Source organism: Parus major, chromosome 1, assembly GCF_001522545.3.
Source record: "Parus major isolate Abel chromosome 1, Parus_major1.1, whole genome shotgun sequence".
NCBI lineage: Eukaryota > Metazoa > Chordata > Aves > Passeriformes > Paridae > Parus > Parus major.
Genome location: NC_031768.1, coordinates 14,167,827 through 14,191,638, shown reverse-complemented (window position 1 = coordinate 14,191,638; position 23,812 = coordinate 14,167,827). Strand labels below are relative to the sequence as shown.

The window sequence follows — 23,812 nt, the reverse complement described above, 5'->3', positions numbered from 1 at the left end:
TCTGCTGCATGTGAGCTCATGGGTTTGGGAAGCAGGGAGGAGAAAACCAGAACAGAGTCATTATGATTGGAAAAGAACTCCAAGATCATCGAGTCCAACATTTGACCAAAGACTATCGTGTCAGTTTAGGCATAGCACTAAGTGCCATGTGCAGAAGCAAAGCTGCTCTTTGAACTGAACCTAGTCATGTAAACTGGGCAGAGGGTTTGTCTTACCTACTAGCAACAGGATTTGGGATTGCAGAGCTCTCAGTGCTTTTGCTTAGGTTTATTTTTACCAAGTGGCACAAAAGTATTGATTCCTGACAAGCTGAAGTAGGAAGTTTTAACACACAGACACTCTTATGTACCCTTTCCTTAGTTTTAACACTGATACATTTGTCTGCCTTTCCAGAAAACTAAAATTCAAACCAAGGGAAATCAAATCTTTTAATTTTGCTTGATTAATTACTTTATTTTTATTTGTTTTTTTGGAGTTCACAGGGGATTGTTCTTATCTGAGTCAAAGTTTTTTAACAGAAATGGTTATAAAATTTGTTAATATTTATTGATATTGCTAATTAGCTAAGATATTAAATAAAGGAGCCATTTCCATCCTGTCTAATTGTCAAGGGAGTGGGTTAATTTGTGGGAGTGGATCAGCTGGAGGGAAATACTTCCACTTAAAACCTGGTGAAAACATATAGTTCTGGTTCAGACTTTTTATTTGGAAGACTTTTTCCCAGTTGTGATTTAGCTGAGAATTTACTCATGTCTTTCAGAATACTAGGCCTGGTTCTAAGAAAATTGTCTGATGGTCTAATGACCATTGTATGAATACTTCCACACTTGCATTAGGCTCTTAGTGGGTTATTTTGCATTTAATATAAATATTTTGCATATTTACATATAGATATCAAGGAAAATTTATTTACATGTATACATTAGAAATACATGGGCTGTGTAGCTTCATTATTATAGTAAACAAAGAGAGACATTCATTCTTTATAAGAGAACAAGAGGAGAGTGACCATTTTGGACAGAACCTACAGCTGGTTTGGCAGCCTAAGTGGTGATCTGTTTTGAGATGTTTCACAGTGTGCTTTTTTGCTTTACAACCTTATGAACAGGTGAACTAAAATTACCTTTTTTCTTAAGCCTAGAATTCTCTTGGCTGGTATTGCCTGATATGACTTCATGTAACATTGCTTTTATTATAAGTATGTGGTTGAATATAAACATTGTATTTTCACTTCTTCCATTTTGATTTTCTTGTAGACATTTCAGCAGTCTTCTCTACAACAGAAAAGTAAAAAGAAGAACAAAGGTAAAAAATAATTTTGTTTTCATATATGGGTAGGAAGGGAAATGCCAAGATTAATTTTATGGTATTGCAATATGTGAGGAACTGTAACTTGTTAGCTCTGATAAAATGTTCAGTTCAGTTGATCATGTTGAGAATGTATTAGTCCATTACTGATGTCTCATAGTTTCCTAATGCTCCTCTACCTTCATGTATCTGCTTTTATCTTTTTTTTGAATACTTAGACTCTAGCCTCTTTGGGGCCAGGGTTGGTTTTTCCAGCTGTGTTCAGGTAATGCCTCACTGCAGCACTTGCTCATTACCTACGCTCTCAGGTAATTTATATCATAGTAAATTTTCCTCCTTTGATTTTGAAGTACAAAGGCCTTAGGAACCATTTAGTTTCAAAAAGAGCTGCAAAGAGAGGTTTGTGAACACCTGTGAAGTACTTGAATAATTGTATTTGGTAACCAAGTGGGAAGTACATGAATTTATATGTTGTGCGCTTTATTTTAATGTGAAATATTAATCTGTTGAAAATTGCAAATAAGCATTTTTCTTATTTTTAAATATCTTGCCTTTCTTTTTTCTATAGCGTCTTCCGTCTTCTCTTTCTGTGTTGCTTTTTTTTTTTTTTTCTTTTTTTTCCTATCCATAGAATATGAGCTCTGAGATGCTGAACGTGGTTTGGTTTGGTGGTTTGGTTTGCTTTGGCTTTTAACTTATGGTGGTGTGCATAAGCTTTGTGGTCAAAGTAGAATGCTTGTAATAATTTTTCATGGCAATTAGACATTGAAATTTTTAATTAATTTTCTCAAACAGAAATATAGTGAATACTGACTAGGTGTCTTATTGATTTAGTGAACAAATCAAATGCTTTCACATCACCTTGTTGTCATTTTCAGCTCCAATTGCTGGTAAAAGCAAAAGACGGATCTCATGTAAAGATCTTGGTCGAGGGGACTGTGAAGGCTGGCTTTGGAAAAAGAAAGATGCCAAGAGTTATTTCTCCCAAAAATGGAAAAAGTACTGGTTTGTCCTGAAGGACACGTCTCTATATTGGTATATCAATGAAGAGGTAAACATCTGTACTCATGGTCTCAACGAATGCTGTGTGTAGTGCTGTAGTCATGATTTAGTGAGAGACCAATGCTTTCAGTGCTTATATATGTTAATAACTTTATTCACTCAAATAATCATACTGAAATTAATATAACTGCCTGCCAAAATTGCCATGAAGGTTTTGAGATATTTTTTCCTTCCAATTCACCTTTTACTACATGGAGAAATAACACAGTTTTCTGCGTCCTCATGACACCAGTTTAGAATAAATTTATCCTCAAACCCTTGAAAGCGAAAAGGTAATTACTTAATCCCGTCATTCAGGCTTAGTCATGGGAGTGTAAACTTTAATGTTGTGCTGCCTGGTGTTCTTGTTTATCTCTGCTAGGCAATTAAGGAAGATAGTTCTGTTTTCTCAGTTCTGTTCTCCTGTTGTTTTTTCTTTGTAGCTTTTGGTATGATTTCAGTGCTCATATATGCTGAACTTAAAAGCACAGGAGCATCCCAGCTGAATTGTGAACAGCTTTGATTATGCAACATTTTCTGCACTGGTACACACTTATTATATCAGCTTTAGATACAAAGCTTTTTGCCAGTGTTACAATACCTTGATTTTTAATCCTATTAGACTCATTAGTAAATATGCTGAGATAAAGCCATTGTTAACATCTGCATGCACTCTGTCCTCAACTTGTTCTTTTAATCACAGCAAGCATTTGTACATAACCTTTTCGAAGTAATCCCCAATTTCTCCCTGAATAAACAGAAAGCAAGTTGTTCCATGGCCAGAGTTCTCAAAGCCTCTTTCCCTAGACTCATTCCATTTGTGCCTTGATCCCAGCTTCAGATCAGTAACCCTATCTCCCTCCTCTCCATTCTCCCTCCCTGAGCTACTGCTAGGTTTTCATTAGGGCAGTAATTGGTGCGTACAAGTGCAGTGAGCGGTCGGCAGCCGGGTCCAAGGAGCAGCGGGAACCTCGCGGTTGTGCCGTACTTCCCGTGTGGAGGGCAGTGCTCTCAGCACCTCTGCCTCCCACCCTACCCCAAGTTTCCCTCAGATTTTCTGAGTTTTGGTTGTTTTTGAGATCTCAGCTCCTCAGCACAGTCTGTCATCACCAGTAGACTCAAAGGCTGGTAGGGGGTGCCTCAATGGCAGGTGGACAGACAAGCCAACATTGTTCTTGCCAAAACTCTATTTCTCTAGGCACCCATTCAAAAAAGAAATAGCAAGATTATTCTAAACAGTGTCTCTTTGATTTTAAAATACCTGCTTATGCAGAGCCTGTTACAACCCTGTACCTTCACATAATGACTCCAGCTTCAGTTTTATATGCTGATTTGTGCCTTTTATTTATTTTTAAGAAGGCATATAATCATATAGACTGCGTATTTGGTGTAAATAACCATACAAACTATTAGGAAAATATCTATGTTCATGGAATTCTTTCACATACATGTGTGTGTTTTCCAGCTTAATTTCAATGATTATTTTTAATTTTGCATGCAAAGTTATGAGCAGTTAAATAACAGAGTCTGTGTTATTGATGTAATAGTAGTTTAAAATAAATAACGCTTTCAAACTGTGAAAAGTTGAGGGAGATTGCATAGCTGATAAAATAAACTGTGTAAATCTTCAGAGGAGAGGGGAGGAAGGTCAGATATATTCTGGGTGTTGTAGAGAGATGAAAGCAGCTGAAGAGATACCATGCCTCTTAGCTGTTATACATAAAAATGATAACACCCATTGAAATGCTTTTTTCTCTGTTACTTCCACTAGGCTGCATTTCTCCTTACTAATTAGTCCATTTTCCCCAAAAATTAACTAATTACAATAACTAATTGACTGAATACATTTGGTCATTTTGTATATTTTCAAATGTTAGTTCAGCTGTGAAATTGTTTCAGAAAACTGGGTATTTAAAATTGTGTTTTTCACCAAGGGATCTGTCTTGCTACTTCGGCAAAATTCCCAATGACTTCTGTGGGAGGTTTGCCAGAGCAGAGCAGACATTAGTATTCCTTTTGTAAGAAGCAGGCAAGTGAAAATATTTGTAAGTTTTCATCATGGTGGGGTTTTTTTCCTGACACTTTAGCTACAGTAATATCTGGAACTATCTTTGCAGGATGAAAAAGCAGAAGGATTCATCAGTCTACCTGAATTTAAAATTGACAGAGCCAGTGAATGCCGCAAGAAATAGTAAGCACGCTCAAAAATAATGCAATGATACAATAAATAAAGTGCAAACAAAGGACAAGGTTTTCCCTTAAAACAGGGAGATAATGGACTTAGTTACAGTTGTCATGAGGTTGTATCACAGAATAAGCTCATACAAAAAAAGCAAATTAATTTTTTGTGTTGTGTGTGCCATCTTGCCCAAAGAAGGCTATTTTTTCACTGCATCATGAACCACAGTGCTTGACTAGACCAAAATGATTTATGAGCAAGAAGACTGCTTGGCTGCTTCTGTCCCCTTATTTTCCCAGCTTTCCTTTCTTTTTTTGATCCTTTTTGTTTGGGGTTGCTATTTTTTTTATTTGTTTATTGGGGGTTGGAGAGTGTTTGTGTGCTTAATACTCAGTAAAGAGCATAATACAGAGACCATCCAAATAAGAAAGCCCCAAGTTTGTGGTCAGGCATCAATATTTAATGTAACTCCAAATTAGTTAGAATCATCTCAAAGTTTGCTGAGACATTATTTCAGTCCTGAGGCAGAGTTAAAAAAAAAGAGGATGACAATGATTTGTTGTATTTTTGTTATATGACCTAAAGGTTTCAAAGAACATTTCTTCTTACCTGTTTATGCTGCTATCCAGATTTGTGCCATTGTACAAATCCATTTATTATTTAGATAAATTCAAGCATTTGTAGCAATGTGACAGGTGCATGCTTCCACAGAGATATTTTTGGAGTCATTATTGTTCAAAATTTTTTGCCTTGCCTTCTAATGATTTAAGTTATTTAAGCAAGACTGGAATTGCTGAAATTCATGCATAACATCATTTTTAAATATAAAATGGTATGATTTGTAGTACCTACAGTTCTACAGAAAGAACCAATCTTGTATCAGTTGATCTGTATCTCTCTTTAGGATTATCTCTACACTTCAAGGTGGTCTCAAAGGGCAGAAGATAAAAACTGCATTTAAAAAAAAAGTAAAAAGATACATTAGCTGGAGCCTGCTGTCCTATGTCCTTGGGCTACATGGCTAAAGTGCTTCATTTCTCTTTTGTTGGGGCAGCAGCATAAAGTCAACTCATTTTTCAGAATTGCACCCTGCTTAAATTACTCTGGTTTGTTTTTACTCGATTTAGTGTCTGCTGAATAGCAGCACATAAAATGTGGTTATTCTTTGGGTGGCAGATAAAGGGAAAAAAAACTTTAAGAATCCGGATGACAGATGCTGTAACAGCTTTAAGAAGTCCAGTTTTAGGTCTCAGTAACTTGATGATGTCTTTCTAAATTGAGCAGATGTTGCTGTACATCTGCTTTGACTTGCATAACACTGTTATGCTGTCATGTGTTGGAGGAATCCGTTCAGTCTCAATGTTATGTTATTTTCTCTTGCAGTAACTTTTCTATTACCAATTTCATCTGCCTGATTTCTAAAACATAGATTTGTGTACATCTATGTGCACACTGACATGTATATTGAAAATTGCAAGCATGATAAGCATGAAGAAGGTCATTACCATTTTTCTGAAACACGATTAGAGAGTGAGAATTACTTTATTACATTATATACATGTGTGTGCTTGTATGTGTAAAATCCATTATATCTCAGAAAAATGGTGGTGATGCTCATCATGTATCATGTTTGCAGTTTTCCTTGTTTTCTTTGGGACTGTTACATTTCTTGTTCTTAAGAGATACCTTCAGATTATTCTCCAAATTATTCTTCTCTACTGTAAATTATTCATTATTTCAAGTGCATTTGCTGGGTCTTCAGGTACTTCACCATAAATCTTTATCCAACATGGTTAAAAGAGTCTTTCTAGTAATTTATTTCATATTATGTATGAAATGCAGTAATTCACTCAGCCTGGTCATGTTGATTATTTTGGTGGAAAGGAAAGATGAGATGTAATTGCCCATTGCTTAGAATGACCTCAGGAACACGCTGTTGATTTATGACAGCTTCTCAGAAGTCAATCAGCACATCACAGTTTCCTGCTTGAAATGCAGTCATTAGAGCTGAAAGTGATGTCAAAGTCACTGGGACATGAGAAATCACAAGGATTGAGAATTTTATTGTTGTATTGAATTAATTGTTTAGTCGGTTTTCTGTTCAGAAAAAATTGACAGCTATATATATCAGCAGAATTACCCAATACATGAAATTACATCCTTAACTGATGAACTTTATCCACATGCAGTAAACTGCAGGTGATGGTTGAACAATTATTTATGCACATGTGAATCAGTGATTATTTAGAAGGGTAGTTGAAGAGCACTTTACTTGGTGAAACCTGGCACAATCCTAAAAGTTGTATGTTCATATACTGTTTGGGGGCATGCAGCAACGCAGAAATATGAACTCATCTCATTCCTTGGTGACCATGCATTCTTACATTTCAGAAAAAAAAAAAAAGATTTGTGCCATTACATTTTTTTAATTATGTTTTTCCTCTACAGTGCATTCAAAGCCTGCCATCCTAAGATCAAAAGTTTTTATTTTGCTGCTGAACATCTAGATGATATGAACAGGTAAGGAAATCTAGCAAAGTTCAAGGACCCATTCCTTAAATGTGACACTTCTTGAAGCTACTAATAACACAGGTATCATAAATTACTCGTTAGTCTAAAAAGATAATTTTAATTGCTGAGAAAATAGGTGCAGAGTAACATTGTTTCTGACTGGCTTCATATGTTAATTATTCAATTAATGCAAAAATTACCCCTTTTTTGATACAAAGGTTTGAATTCTTTAGAAACATGATTCCATTTCTTAAAAAAAATAAATAAATACAGTGTGTTAAACATCCCAACCCAATTTCAGAATTTCATGTTTCTGGAATTGGCTGTGTCACACCTGCAAGGGGAAGTGTCTCCAACTCTGCTTCCTTACATATTCCCAAACACATGTGATGCTTCCTCAGGGAGTCCTTCAGTTTCTGGCCCTGGAGGGAATAAGAAGTTGGAGAAAGATTTAAAGCAGTCACTATTTTTTTATGCCAGTCTTGCAAAAGGAGTGGGGGTTACAAGTAATGAATTTTGCAGATTCTCTCTACTTCCATGAATTTTGAAGTGAAATTTTGGCTGTATTGGATTTGATAGGGAAAATTTTGGCTCTTCAAAAAAGAACAAGGACTTAAGTCCTAGTTCCTTGAGTTCTGAATTTTGTATCTATTCTTGGCCACGTGCAATTTTTCAGAAAAATGATTGAGACTTCAGCACAAAATAAACACAATTCCTCTTAATTCATTTGAATGGTAAATTGGAACATGAATCCCATGTTTATTCAAATATTAGGGGGTTTATTTCATTTATTTTCACAATATAAACTGAAATTAATTCAGTTCAAAATAGTACGCCATTTTCATCAAATGACAGAGGACACAAACAAAAATCTATTATTGCAACCTGAGAATTGTTGTATCCTAGATAATGTCTGTTGATATCCTCTCTCACCAGAGGAGTTTTCAAAACAGAGGAAAAAGGAGCTAAAACTGAATCAATAAAACTTAGCAAGTCCTATAATCGTGGTTGAATCTCTCCTGTGTGTACTAGATTCAAGTTCCTGGCAGAGCACCTTCAGGATACTGCCAGTTCATTGCTGATAATATTTGGGTGGAAAGGCGTGCTGATACTATACTGTGCCAGCTTTCCTTTAGAAATAGCTCTCTGTTAACATTTTTTCAGAAGTTTGTGCATGACTGAGGCTCACTTCAAAAGTCTCTTCTCAGTTAGAAAACCGAAAACCTTTTTATTTGTTTGTGAAATTTTAGGATTCCCTTTCTTTGATAATTCTGTCAAGCCGGTCACTCAAAATGCAGTTTGCTGCGCAGCAAATAGAATAATGACATGGTCAACAATATATCCTGAACAAAGCAGTAGCTAAATCATTTCTGTCAGCAGGTCCTCACTCACTATGACACAGCACCTTCTTTTTAAGGATAGAAATTTACGTATTTTTCAGTAATCAGAAACAGCAGCAAATATGCAGCGATATTTTTAAAATATATTGTGTAGTGCAAAATTCAGGAATTAAAAGATTTTTATCTTCCCACTACAGATAGTCGTTTTATTGTATTTTGAAATTAGTGCTTATTAATTCTTTTGGAATGAGCTTGACAAAGTTTTGATCTGAGTTATACACATCTAAATTCAAACCCTGTCCAGGTCTACAGAATTACTTGAAATTCTTACATTTGAGTTGCCATCATTCTCACCAGAGAATTTTATTTTTTCTCTTTGTTTAATATTTTATAAAAATTGGTTCACTTTCACAAATACTCAATTAACTCAATAGATTGGAAAAAAGTGAAAAACTGAAAAATAGTCTTTCAAATGCAGGGATAATAAAATACTTCCTGTCTAAAAGTATTGTGAAGCCTAGATGAAGTAAAACACAGAATGAAATTATGAAGTTAAATTAGTACTCTTTGCATTATTTTATCTTTTGTTTGTCAAGTTTCTGATATAGATTCTAGTTATGTATCAGGCAGTCATTTCACTGCTAATACACAGAATGACTGAGAGTTCAAAATGGCTCAGTTCGTCATCCCTTGTATAAAATGATTCAGTTTTTTATATAAAAACATGTTTGCCAGCTATGAAGTTTTTGTTTGTGTGTATCTACTCAGATAAAATGGGTATTTTAATCTCAGGTAGCTCTGTCACTGTTCAAATTTTCTTACTACTTTTATGACTGTGCCACACCATTGCACTGGTAAGGGGTCTGGAGAGCTGTAATCACTAAACTTTGTTGCTGTGGAGTCTGAAGTCCCTTTAGGTTATGTGGTCACGCCAGCAAAATGTTCTTTTTACCTATTAGCATGCTTTTTCTGTGTGAGAAGAAGGACAGACTATCCTTTATAGATGCAAAGTACTATTTTCTAGAGTAAGTGTATGGTCATGGAAACATGTTGCTTGGAAATTCACTGTTATTCTCTTCACTCTGGTTATACTGCATTCAGGTACTCACACACACTCTTAAGGTATCCATATTCCCACACAGCAAGTTCATCCTATAGCCTTGAGTTTTATTATTAAGGAGCATTTGAAACCCTGCTTTGACCAAAAGTATTGCATTTACTTGAATGTGAGATAAGAGAGAGAAACGTGTCCTACTAGTTTGTGAGAGTGAGAGTAATGTACATCCTTCCTTACAGAAACTGCAGGTCTGCAGAAAGTCAGGGGGTTTTAATCCTGTTCTGTGTGTCATAAAACTGTTTTAGTTAAATACTGACAAGACATGAGTGTGCTGTTCTTAAAAAGAAAAGAAAAAAGAAACTTGAATGACTACTGCAGTTACCAGTGACACTGTATTTATTTTCATACCTAGAAAACAGATCTTGTAATTCTCACAAGAATATTGAAGCTGCATTTGCTGTAAAGCAATATTTTCTTGGCCTCTTGCCCTCCAAAGGTTACAGTGCCTACCAGGACACACACTGAAGCAAAGAAAGACATAAATCTTTTCCATGTCATAGGGCTTTGTATCTATTTATATTCATATTAAGAAACATTTGTGTAACTATATGATTGGAGCTTTTGTCCCCAGTGCATTTTAATCCAGGCATGTATTACTCCTCTTCCATTCTGCAGGAGATCTGTACGTTTCCCTTTTGATACAGGTTCAGTGTGCTGGATTTCTCACACAATTCTAACTTCAATGAACTGGAACTCTGGCCATGCTTTATTAAAATAATATTAATTCTCTAGCCATATCTGAAGAAACTTTAGTAGTCACATACCAGAAAATATGCAGAAGTAAATACCATTCATTTAGCTTCCAGACTGGCATACTGCTCAAAGGCTGTGGTTGTTCGCTGTTTCCAGCCACATCAGTACCTTCTGGTTCACCCCACAGGTGATGCAGGTCATAGTCCAAACCTCAACACAGATCATGACCTGCAGAAATTCATTAAAGGTGAAGTCAGTCTCCTGTCTCTCTCAGAGTGAGAGAATGGCACACATTTCCTGGGCTCTCATTAGCTTGTACTTTTCAGGAAATAATGCTTTTCTGGAAACAGTCATCTGTCACCTCTGTAAGCAGCATCAATTGACTGTCAGTTAAGTCTTCATTGGTTTAATTGATTACCTCACTAATAAGCACACTTACCAGGAAATGCTATCTCATGTTTAGGACAGAATGAAGGACAGAAGAACCTTTATAGCTGTATTTGTTGTCCAATGTTTTGTGGTCAGCAGCTCTACCCAATGAGGTTCATAGGTGAAATGTGAAATCCTGAATAGGTGAGAGGCAAGCAAAGCACCATCCCCACTGTCTGCCATGCCATTTGACAGAGAAGATGCTTGTCATCTTGTGCTGCTTTATCCTTTGGACACAGACAAGTCTGTGTCCTTTGCTGGTCCCTCTGCAGCAGGGGCTGGAGTGCTTTGGGTGAGGTCCCTGCCTCTGTGCCTCTGATTTGAGCTGGCAGAGCAGGCTCAGCTGGCAGCTGAGCTTTAATCCCCAAAGGAGGTCTTCACATATCAAGAATGTGATCCTAAAATATAGCTTTGTATTGGGTCATCTTTTGGCATTGAAGATGTAAAATCGTTGTCTGAGATGAGGTTTGTTGGATATCCGTTCCTGTATGCTGCTTGTTTTTACAACTGTATGGCACTTCCTGACAATTACAACTCAAATCTTAAGTGTCCTCTTCAGCTTCCCTATTCTTCTGGTAGAAATTTTGATTGTGTGGTACATGAAGTATTCTGCAATCAATTCAGGAGTAAATTCTTAGCTTTCTTCCCAATGTACAATAATTTATGGACCATTAACACGGTTTACACATCAGAAATGTGGTCACTGTTTGTGGAAGGGCAGTTAGTCAATGGACAGTGTCCCTGCCTGTGTGCCAGGGGGATTGGTAACTAGACTATTGTTAAGATCCTTCCAGCCTAAAGCATTCTACAGTTCTCTGGCTCCATGATGACAGGAGTTAATTTCTAGGAAAGCAACTGTATTTTATGACTTAATGCTTGCCCTGCACGGCAATGTCTTGAAGACAGGCATGCAGGAATCATTACAAAGGTATGTCCTCTGCTGAGACAAACATCCTGTTTCTGTGCATGCAGTATGCAAACAAAACCCATCAGGCACAGGTTTCTCAAATGGGGGTTTCCCCTTCCTGAAGAAAACACAAACCTGACTGGAGTTGTCTTTCTGTATACCCTAGCAGTTAAATTGCAAGCCAGTAGGTTGGCAAACCAGGCCTGTCAAGTCCTGACTATGGGATGACTGGAGCAAGTAATTCCAGGTTTACCATGGAATGGACAACACGGGAGATTGCCATGGTGGTTTAAAGCCTCGTTGATGAAGCACCTGATTCAGTGTAAGCATTTGGCTAATGAATACACTGAGAGCCCCATGGGGGAAGAGCACAGGTTGAAACTGCCCTGCTGGAGGCAGTTCAGTGTATGCTTGGCAATGACAGCCTTACTAGAAGAGAGCAGCAATAGCTCATTTGCTTTTTGGCTTGGGTTTTTGGGGTTGTTTTTTGTGTTTGGGTGCTGGGTTTTTTTGTATGGTTTTGTTTGGGTTGTTTTTTTTTTAATTTGTGCAGTTTAAGGAAGCACTTTTTCAAGGCTAAATTGAGATTAAAGCCTTAGCTGTGAATTGCATTGAAGCAACTGTCTTTCTCCCTGCACTTCTCTGACACAAACACAAAAATGAATTCTGATATGCCTCTTTCTGTTTGTACACGGCACTGTAAGTAAGCTCTAAAGCATAAGGGAATAATTAAACCACAATGTCTGTTTGGAGTGAACCTGTTCTTTGTACTGCTGTTTTCTGCTCTGTTCCTCTGCTGAGTTGCCAATTCAGGTCTTAAAATATTGCTTAAATCTCTGAAAAGTGGTGTTTATTCTTAAGAAATCAGAACAGTAGGAGTATTTGTGTGATGGCATATCTGTGAGCAGCAGACTTAACAGCTTGTTGATTATCTCTAAATCCTTTACTTTTCAGATGTTTGATATCATACATGGTTTTCCATTTGAAATAAAACCCTTGCTGTGAAAATGGTTTGTTCAACAGCAAAATCATAGATCTTTGGAGACTCCCTGAATAAGAGTATCAAAGAGAGCAGCTGTCTGATATGAAAAATAACATTGTCCTTAATCTTCTTCAGATGTTTCTAGCTTTGTTTTTACTAGAAATGCATGCAAAAATTAAGAGGCTGGATCGGTATCACTGCTTTTTTTTAATATTATTTCAGATGGCTCAACAGAATTAACATGCTTGCTGCTGGCTATGCAGAAAGAGAGAGGATCAAACAAGAGCAAGGTAATGTGTTGTTATTTTGGTTCCTTCTGTCAGCTCTTATCACAAGTTCATCTGTTCTCTTTTCCCTGCTGTGTATCAGGCCTCATTCTCATCATCTGAAAGCAAATCACATATGGGTATCACTGTTATTGCTTTAGAGAATTCCTTTTCTGTCAGGAGTTCTGATTAACTCCTTCGGACTCTGATCTGCAGATACTGATATTCTGATATTTCTGAGAAGGCTGCAAAAGATAGCTAAAAAAGCAGATATACTGGCAGCAAGCTCCGCTGTGTGGTATCTGTGTGGTATCACTAAGGAATCTGTGTCCCTTATCAGAAGAAACTTAAGAATCTGAAGGCTAAAAAAATTATTTCAAACATTGCATTTGGTGTTGGAATTCACAGAGGGCAGAAGTGCATGAAATTGGTCTTGGGAACAAAACCATTTTTCTAAAACCTGTTGAGATAATTGGATTTACCGTAAGGACTTTGATTTTCAGACCACTTAAATTTTGTAATTTCTACTGGTTTTACTATATTGCAGTGTGTGCCACAGCCCTGTTGGCATTCCACTTGGAGCTGTAGGGTTACAGCATTTTACATATTTTATTTTTTATGCCCAATACTTCATGGGTTAAAAAAGCAGCGTTTAAGTCATGTGTTGCTTTGCTTTAAACAGTTGCAGTAGAAATTGTGTTCACAGACAGAAGAAAGAAAGGGCCAGTCCAATTGTATCATGCAGGTTGTTTCTTAGAATTGCCAATGACATGACACAGATGCATAGAAGGGTTCCTATCCAAGTATCTGCTTTTGCAAGCAGGTAGTTTTTGAATTCCTGCTCCTTTTAACATACATACTCAACAGCAGGCACCGGAAAATTGCAGTGCTCATGATGATCCAGAGCTTATCCAGATTCCTGTCTGCTGCCTGCTTCCCACTCAGTCAAAACCTCAGCTTTTAATTCTGTGGCTCTGAAGCCTTCATCAGAAATATTTTGGGTTTTGGCCCAAAAACCTTGTGTCATTTTTGACACCAGGCCCTCTGCATTCACACAGCCCAGGGTAGCAGCACCATGCTCACTGTTCTTCAGTCATGGTCACAGTGCCTCACCACACCTGGAAATCAGTTTGGGAATCCTAAGTTTCCTAAGCAGCACTACGGTAACCTGTTTGAAAGAGCCTATGTACCATCTGTTGTCACTGCTTGAAGAAGCTGTGAACAAACTCTGAATCTCAGTCTTCAAGGAAATCCTCTGTTTTGGCATTCAAAGCCAAATTACAATTTTTATTGACAGTAAGTTGGCACTAGAATTACAATGCCATGTGGGACAGTAGGTGAAAAGGTATATGTTATGCTAATGCTGTCCAAGTGCACAATTGCACACATGATACACCTTTCAAAATCCAGATGAACATAAAGAAATATTATTGCTACTAAGGAGTCACTGAGTAATAAAATAGCAGATGATCCAGCTAGGCATGAGATGATGTGCATTCAGGCCTCATGTAGCTTATTATTAAAATGTCTCCCTATTGAAGATAATCAGTGAAACCCCACTGACCATGGAAATTATATCCCAGGCACTGACAGAGTTCTTCATTACCACTCTAGCACAATTCACTCCTGTTATTTTGTTATAGACAGGTAAGTGGAACTGCACCCTCTTTGTGTTGCTTAGTGGTGTTGAGTGTGGGAGGCAGTATCACATTCCCCCCTTGCTGCCATACTCTGTTTTAATGCCTCTGGTGATTTTCCTTGGCTCCCAGCAGAAGGGCTGTTACACAGCTCAGTAGTGTCCCTAATTAGCAGAGGCATCAAGTTAGCAAAGTACAACCTCTCTATCACCTCAAGCATATTTGCAATTATAGAAACTATGAAGCTGGAATTTTCTATATTCAGTGACTGTACCAATTGTCATCTGCATATTCGATTTGACAAAAGATCTTTTATTTCTGTGTGGTTCAGCCCTTTGCAGCAAAGCTTTATAATACCTCTGAAACAATTCAACAGGAGTTGTCAAATCTGTCTCAATTAACAGTTGAATAGTTCTGAATCTAAAGTGCACAAAATATATTTCAATAGCTTCAGAGATGCACGAATCACGGAATTGTGGGTGTACTACTGAATAAAATGTTACATTCTGTACTGAACAGTTTTATAAAAATACTTTCCACTTTTCATATGAAATACAATGCATGTTAGCAATACATCAAGGGACTTCCTTGGATGGAGAAGTTATATACTTTCCAGTCATATAAATCAGAGGAAAAAAAATCCCTAGTTTATATAAATAGAGGATATTTATTCAGGAAATGGCAGATCAATGTTGGTTTATATATAATATATTCAGTCTATTAGTCATTGAGGAAACTTTCAAGATATGTCTGATGCATAGAGCTTGTCCATCAATGAATTGGACAAATCTACAGAGAGAAATACAGCAACTGTTTCATAGCATCATACATGTTTTGGATGGACTTTAATGAGTCAGCTGTCAAAAGAGGAGCATTTATAAAAATCGGTGGGAGGCCATTTTCATACATTTTATCTGAAAATTGACCCCTGTTACTACAGAAATTTTCAAGACAAGCTGTAGGCTGCCAACAGAATTCCCTATCTGAGATAAGGGGTGCAAAAGCATCATCGTACAGTGTTTTCTTGTGTGTGGATTTGACAGCAAGAACACCTTCGTATTTTTAGCCAAAATTGGAACCTGCACTGAGACTGCTAAATTTTGCTTTCAGAATAAACAGTTGAGCTCAAGTCTGCAGAAATGTCACTGAACAATGGAGTTCTGACAGGTCTCTCACCACACATCGCACCATTAGGCTTTGCTGCAACAGGAACAAACATGCCTTGAATATTTTCAAGTGTTTTAAGTTGCTGGAAACAAGTTTTCTTAAAACTAGGATTTATTTAGAAAAAGAGTTTTCACTGATTTAGTCTTTTATTCACCAGAAATAAATTATTTGCAGGTTTCTAGAGACATAACTTAGGATTTTTTTATTTTTTAGTCATAAAAATTTTATTTATGCAATTTATTTATTGTACTGTTAAAAGATAATGTCTCAGCTATAAGCTTGCAGGAAGCAAATTGAAAGGCTCGGAGTAAAAATGGAATTGCTATTGTGTGGAAAAATTAAATAGATAAATAAGAAAAATTAAACAGATAAATAAGGCTGTCCCAACCAATACTAAAATCTAAAAAAATACTAAACTATAGAGACTCCTGTTTCAAGATGGTGTCGTTTAAATGTAAGTCTGTTTTAGGTCTTGAATAAGATTAAATATGGTAGATCACTGATCATATAATATAGTAATCATAACAAAAAATTACTAAAGACAAAATTATATGTTGTGCCAGCTTGGATTTTTAGTTTAGATCATTTGTGAAGCAGCAATCAATCTTCTCTATCAAAGAGAGAGTAGTAAATGATGTACTTTGTTGAACATCTGAGGTGAAGTAAAAATTGCCTGTGATTGATCTGTGAGTAGTCTGATCTCTGGTGTCCTGTCATACAGTGATTTACCCAAATACTGGAAGGTACTACAGTCAGAAACAAAGTGACAGCAGAAATGTTTGCTTAAATCTTAAAATGTGCAAAAATGTTAAAGGTTGTCTGTCTTGAACTGAGTCAGCAGTTAATTAGGATTTTTTTGCAGGGAATATTAAGGTTCAGTGTCCTTTTATTTAGCTGCTGTTCCGCTTCAAAAAATATTTGTAACAGAATAAATATAAATTCCCATGTGTTATATTCTTCTGTATGTTTTTCCCTTTGAAACAAGCTTGGCCATGACTTATTTCCTTAAAAAATGAAACGTTGTAGCCCATTAAACTTAGCCCACAAAATCTATGTCCTTTATACTTTGACATCCTCCTTTTTGAATTCCATTCTTAAATGTCATTGTCGTTATTTTCCTTACCATCACCTTCATGTTCTTGCATGGATAACAGGGCAGCAGCTGTTTTATGAAGCGAATATATGACAAAGTTTTTTTGTCTTGCCTTAAATACAGCTGTTTGTTATTAGAAATTGAATTGAAAAACGTGTCTAACTGGTAGAATATAATGGAGAAAATGGGTAGAAAAATTGCACTGATTATTCATGTGTGCAATAACCCCTACCTGTTTGATTTGCCAGTTAGTTAAACACATTTGGTGATGTTATGCACACAACAAGACTTTAGCAAAGCTATGTTTTTAATCATTTCTGTTCAAAAATATTTCAGTATTTTTGAGCCAATACATGTCTAATCATAATTATTTTTGTAGATGTATAAATACTTTAAAGTCTGATACTTGGATTAAGACTATTCTATTTGCCTGTTGCACTTATAAGGTATGCACAAGAGTTAAATTTGTGGCTCATTTTCAGGTTGTTTTCCAATAGCTCTGTAATGGGACATTAGGTTTAGTATACTTGATAATGTTTAGAGTTTTCCCTCTTTAGATGAAGACAATTCCAAGTTGCAGCAGCTAACACTGACAGCATCAGCATTCTGCTATTACACTGCCAATGATACCAAAGGAGGAACATCCTGTTGCTTTTGTGAAAGTAACCTATCTAATACAAAAATGCATCAAAACCTGTTGGCAGTTTTTGACCTGATCCTTATGTAACTTGTAGATTACTGGAGCGAGAGTGACAAGGAGGAAGCTGACACTCCATCAACACCGAAGCAGGACAGCCCCCCGCCCCCGTACGACACGTACCCACGGCCTCCTTCGGTGAGTCACCTGCAGCTGTCCCTAGGAACGTGTGCCCCAAGTGCCACCTCTGCCTGCTCAGGATGGTGCTTGACCATCTGTTTTTCAGTCTGTGCTTGACTTAAGGCATTTGTTAAGCAACATACATTGCAGACTTCAATGGCCATCATTCCATGGGTTTGTAGAAAACGGGGATTTATAATACCACTTGCTGCACAAAATAGATTAAGTTACAGAATTCTTTCTTTTTGGTCTTCATTCATGATGGACAGCTGCTCATCCAGGCAATCCCTCAGCACCCCCTTGTCAACTTTCTGAGTAAATGTTATTACCTCAGGAACAACACAGACTCTTCTCTAAGGCTTCAGCAGTTGTGCTGTGAAGCTTTACAGTAACAAATTACACTTGAATTTACAGAGAAATACATAAAAATGTTCTGTCCTGTATTGCAGTACCAGGTATTCTGTTATTGTGAAAAAGTAGGTTTCTCTTATAGAGAAATAAAATTACAAAAAAGGGGGATTTGGGTTTTTGTTTTTTTTTTCTTTCCTCTTGTAGCAGTTGTTGGTCTAAAACTATATTATAGACTTCTAACTTACTCTCCACTCTGCATACTCACTGTTAACTAATGCATCTTACTTGGATATGGTTTTTGAAATGAACAATCAAGAAGTTCAGGGGAAAGAGAGCATTCATCATGTTTAGTTTGAAGGCAGGACTTTATCTTACAAAATTATAGACCTTTGAATGACAGTACTGAAGCACTGCAAGCATGATTCCAAAGAAAAGCAAGAGAGAAGAACAGCAGGCATTTGGATAGCGTTTTTAAGGTCTTGAATGAATCAGGTACCTCTCTTCTATGTCTTCCATAGTGCCGTATTTTGCACTATTTTGTGAAGTTTCCTGCAAATTTTCTTGGCTTATTTTATGGATTAAGTGACATAATAAAGATAGCTATTATGAATAACTATCAGTATTAGACCTAAAGGTGTGACATATACAGACATGGGTATGCATTAAAATTAGGATCAGGACAGGTTAATTAGGTAAGTTTTCAACTCACTAATGAACCGGGTGCCATTGCTGCTGATGAAAAGTGACAGGTTTTTATTAGCAGTGGGTCTCGGTGTGATCTGAGACATCGTTGTCATTGCAGATGAGCTGCACAAGCCCCTACGTGGAGCCCAAGCACAGCCGCCTGTCGTCCACGGAGACGTCGCAGTCGCAGTCGTCGCACGAGGAGTTCCGCCCGGAGGTGGCGGGGAGTGCCACCGAGTCCCCGGTGCGCAAGACGGCGAGCCAGCGGCGCTCCTGGCAGGACCTCATTGAGACGCCGCTCACCAGCTCGGGACTCCACTACCTGCAGACGCTGCCGCTGGAGGACTCTGTGTTCTCCGAGGTGGCCGTGGTGTCCCCCGAGCACCGGCGGCAGTCGACCTTGCCCACCCAGAAGTGCCACCTGCAAGACCACTACGGCCCCTTCCCCCTGGTGGAGGGTGAGCGGATGCAAGCGCTGAACGGGAACGGGGGAAAGCCCCGAAGTTTCACTCTGCCTCGGGATAGCGGCTTCAACCACTGCTGCCAGAGCCTCTCGGTCGGTGCTGCCGACCACCACGAAGAAGCACAGCAGAAGGAGGTGGAGGAGGAGGAGGAAGAGGAAGGCAAAACAGCAGAAGAAAACCAGGAAGATAAAAGTAAGTATGGGATATTTCTGTGGCTTTTCAAGCGTCCTGTTTGTGTAATGTAGAGGTCGTTTTTCCTTTTTCCTATCAAAAATCCCCAAAAGTCCTTCAACATCCCCCATGTTTTACCAGGTCCCCCTTGTTGCACACCTCTTTGGTCTGCCTTATGTATGAGGCCTTATAACCAGAGCGCTGCATGACCTCTCATGATCACCAGACATTTCCCTGTAGGCTGATCAACAACCACTTTCCACTAATAACTCTTAGTTTAAATGGATTTTGCTTCCATGCTTTCTTCATGCTTACACTTGCACAGTAATCTCCTCCACTGACACACGTGTTTCAGGGAGATGCTTAGTAAGATTTCCAGCCAACCCCATGTGAGCTGTAAAAACCTCTTGGTAAATCCTGGAGTGCAGAGTTGGGCTGTCATTGTGTAGTATCCAGGCAGGAAGGTCACAAGACATGCCAAAATCTGTAAGAAATTGAAAAAGACAATATATTTTCCCCAGTTCTTCTCATTGTAATTTATAAAAAAAGAAATTCAAAAAGCATTTCAAACAAAAAAAAAATAGAACAACTTTGACCAGCGAGGCTTAAAAAAATCATAATGCTGGGTAACTCAGTTACATGGCACATAAACTCCACAGAGATTAGTTCTATTTATCAAACATAATCCAAATAACCAGGGATTAGAGAAGGTCCCTGCCCCTCCTGAACATGTAAACACATTTTTGTGTCTGTTTCATGCTCTGTCCTTCGCTGTCATTTGTGGAGCTTCTCAGCATGTGCTGCTAGCAAAGTTGAGTCCGCACCCAGGTTGTAGGGTCAGTGAGTAAAGCCTGCACTCATGATTTGTGGGGTTACACTGCAATTAAGTTACTTGAAGTGGCAAACGATAGCCCTTGAAGCTCTCCAAGGGTCTCTGCTATCTGTTCCTTCAAATTCAACTTTTTCACTGCAGGAAAGTACAAAAATGGTTAAGAGAGGAAAGGGTAATGAAAGCTTTGTATGACTAACTACCTACCTAAATGGATTCATTACATTTAACACCTTTGTTGATCATTTAAATTCATGTGGATGTTATTTAGTATACTTGGGAGAGATCAAAATTTTCCATTGTCCTTATGCTTTAGGCATTACCTTCTAAACATCACCAATTCTTTACTTTCTTCTGCTGCTTTGAGGAAACAGTGGTTTCTTTTGCAGATATTGAATGTGATGGCATTAAAAGTTTAAAAAGGCACTATTTCAGTTGTGTTCATGCATAATACTTTGCTAAAAACTGATACATTTATTAGGGTAATATCAGATTTGTACCGACTGTGAAATTAAGCTGTCTAATTAACAGGGTTAAATTTCATTAACCATGCAGAACGTTTTGTCCTATTTTTAGCTTTCAGTTTTGGTTTTCAAATGGGTTTTTACTGACAGCAGTATAAAAAATATATTTTAAAAGAGTCCTTACTGAAAATGGGAAGGGTCAAGGAGACTTTCCACTGGCTTTGCTGTGCTGTTTGAGCACTACTTAAAGATTCTGTTCAAGGTCTAAGGTTTTAGGTGTTTTTAATCTCAATTTCAATGCTTTTGTGTACCTGGTTGTAGCATTTTATAGCATGCTAATTACTAGTAAAAGGCTAGTGCTTGATTTAATGGACTTGGGCTTTTCTCCATCCTTCTATACTAATTTCCAGATAAGGAGAACAAAGGTGTAATTTTTGAAGTGATCTCCCTGTGCACACATTTTTTTTATTTGAGTGAGGAGGTTTCTTTGGTTGAGACTTTAACAGGAGATTATTTTTGAGACATTGATGACCAGCTAGACAAGTCAAGTGCTCATGATGAGTTGTTGACCTTGAAATTATAAAACCAGAAGTAAAATACTGTCTTGTCTGTTGAAAAGTATAAGTGTTGAATTGCTTGTTGCTATGACTGCAATGTTCTGTTTGCAACGTTGACTTTTTCCAGGTCCCTTACCAATAAAAGGCAGGAGGATTTCCTGCAAGTGGTGTTCTTTAGTGCAATCCAGTTTCTGAGTTGAGAGATTTGCTTGCATCTTCTAAGTCATTGACAGAATGGGTGACATTGTGTGTGCTACCTCACTGCCTCCTTCACTTCCATTGCTCTGGGAAATTCATTTCCATTGCTCTGGGAAAATGAAACATTGCAACCGTCTGGAGAAAGGAAATCCTCTCTCTTTCAGAAATGTTCTAACCTCATACTGAATGTTCCCTCATGTGGTATCAGAATCTTTTAAATATATTTATTTGCCTTACACATTTATGATTCTGACATAGTTCTGGACTCTTGGATGTGTGTTCTTGTGTGTACATATGTGTGTTTTAAAGCTTAATCATTCCTGTTGCTTTTTGTGTGGGATGAGAATGCAGCTCCTTTGCTGTTGTCAGATGTCATTGCCAAAAGTTTGTTTTCTCAGCTTTCTGTTTTTACATTCTCAGTTTTAGAACCACATGAATTTAAATTAAATAGTAAAATGCAGTCCTGTTTCTTCCAACTTCTCTTGCAGAATTGTTTTCAAATAACTGCACCACAAACTAGGCGCTCCACACTTTTTTCAGATACTGTCCCCAGCTGCTATAATTTAACATAGTTCTGTTGACTTTCTACTAAAACTATGCTGATTTGCAACAATTAAACATATTCTCTCAGTCAGTCACCACTTTATGTCTTAAATAGATATATTGCAGGACTTTACTGACCCTGCAAATAGTTCTGTGTATCAACTCTGCTACAATGCCTAGATATATATGGTAAATTGAAGATGTGGGTTGTCCTTTCCTATGTTTATCTGTCAGAACCTAAGTTTGTTGTGTGTTCAGCTGCTTCTTTTTTGTCCTGTTATATCACATTAACATTGTGCTGCTAATCCTTAATTGATTGTTTTATTTCCCAAATGACTGTTGTGTAAATCATTTAGATGTTCCATATTGACACCATCTTGTCAAGTCTCTTGCTTTGTAATCAAAGAGGGTTCTCTTGTGGGATATTTGAGATTTTCCATGTGTTTGCTTCTGACTGTGCAATTGGCAAGCCACGGTCAGAGCTGTGGCACCAAACACGCCCCTTGCTGTGCTGTTCAGGGGCAGCCTGCACGCGGAGAGCAGGATGGAGGCTGTGGCACAGAGTTTGCATTTCTGTGATTGAGTTGTGAAGGAAAAGTTGGGCCTTTTGAGGTTTGTTTTCTATTAGTGGGAGGTAATAGAAGGGGACAGCAGTGTATCATGGCACCATCACCCCTTCCCCTCTGGCCCCACCTCTGTCTGCACTCTGTGTTTCAACAGGTTTTGCCACTTCATGCAAAGAACACTTCTAGAGAGAGTAATTCCAGGTTTTGTCCCAGGAAAGCTTGTTTCATTTTTTGCTTTATTTTTTGAAATTTTCTTTGGTGGTGGTTCCTTCACTTTCAAAGACTTCTCTGGTTTGTGCATTACTAGGGTGTCAGCATCTAAAAGAAGTACATCACTAGCTCTCTGCAGAGTGTAGCCGGCGGTTGATCCCATCAACTTAACTGCAGAACCAGCACCTTTTTTTGCATACTCCCTGAAAAAGTCTTTGAAGAACAGCAGTTTCTGTGGTAGTCTCAGGTGCTCTCATCTGCATGGAGGCTGCTGGGAGAGGAGCTCTGCTGCTGCCTCCATGTGCTGCAGGATTGCCTGGGCAATGCTGGCACACTTCCCAGGGAACTCACACCTGGGACCTGCAAGAGTGTGCAAGGGAGCTTTCCACTGTGCTGGCTCCATAGAATTTATTCAGGAAACATGGACAGAAAAGCATTGATGTCTGTGTTTGAGTTTGAAAAGGTATTTGCAGCAGGAAGAAATTACCTAGGCTGTCTTCACAGTGTTAAACCCCATTTCTTTCTGTGTTGTTTCTTGCTTCTTCGTTCTGCAAGTTTTCAGGCCTCTTCCTGCACTCTCAATACTGCAGTTCTTCCTGACATGTGTTTAAGGATTTTTTTTGTTGCTACCCCATCGTCGTAATTTTGGAGTACCTTTTGTATAGCATGGAAAATGGTAACAAAGTCTTACATAAATTTTAATAAATTACTGGCTGCCCTTCTGGGGCAGTTAATGGCTGAGAGCCGCTTGCTAGCTGCATTGGTTTCACCCTCCAGAGTGTTTACAAGATGCTACAATCTTCCTCCTGTGACTTCTGTCACCTTTAAAAGATTTCACAGTGCTTCTGAAGGCTGGGTAAACTCACAGGTATTGCCTGGCACCTTGATCCATCACTACAAGCTCTTGTGCAGGTTTGCAACATCCCATGGCATCCCATGGTTTGTCCCACAGAGTCTTGTGAATGCTGCCTCAGAGGAACACAACAGCCTCATGCTCCAGTCTCTGAAACTGGCCTTTTAATCCTAAACTACTGAAAACACTTGTCAAAGGCTAGAGCAGGAGCTACTGTTGGCATTTCACAGCTCTGACAGATGTCCCTGTGAGGGGTTTCAGGAAAGCTCACCTTTATGTCAGGGAGGGCTGGTCACTGCAAGAGGTATCAAATGACTGTGCTGAGGTACCAAGCCTGAGAGGTTTTCTTCTTTTTTTTCCCCAATAAAAAATACAAAGCAGCAAGAGAATAAGGGAAACTGAGAACAATTTCTCCCATGTTGCAACTTCCTAGGT

At 38.1% G+C, this 23,812-nt stretch overlaps 1 protein-coding gene across 7 annotated transcripts in view; it reads left to right on the top strand.

Annotated features, from left to right (window-relative positions):
• The window catches only part of CNKSR2 (connector enhancer of kinase suppressor of Ras 2), a 205,760-nt gene that overhangs the window by 146,818 nt on the left and 35,130 nt on the right, over positions 1-23,812 (top strand). For all 7 annotated transcript variants that reach the window (XM_019006570.2, XM_015625115.3, XM_015625107.3 and 4 more), the window contains 7 exons: positions 1,257-1,305; positions 2,187-2,359; positions 4,467-4,540; positions 6,977-7,048; positions 12,730-12,797; positions 17,405-17,505; positions 18,641-19,178. In XM_019006570.2, coding sequence (XP_018862115.1) covers positions 1,257-1,305; positions 2,187-2,359; positions 4,467-4,540; positions 6,977-7,048; positions 12,730-12,797; positions 17,405-17,505; positions 18,641-19,178 — 1,075 coding nt within the window. The remainder of the gene's footprint in view (positions 1-1,256; positions 1,306-2,186; positions 2,360-4,466; positions 4,541-6,976; positions 7,049-12,729; positions 12,798-17,404; positions 17,506-18,640; positions 19,179-23,812) is intronic.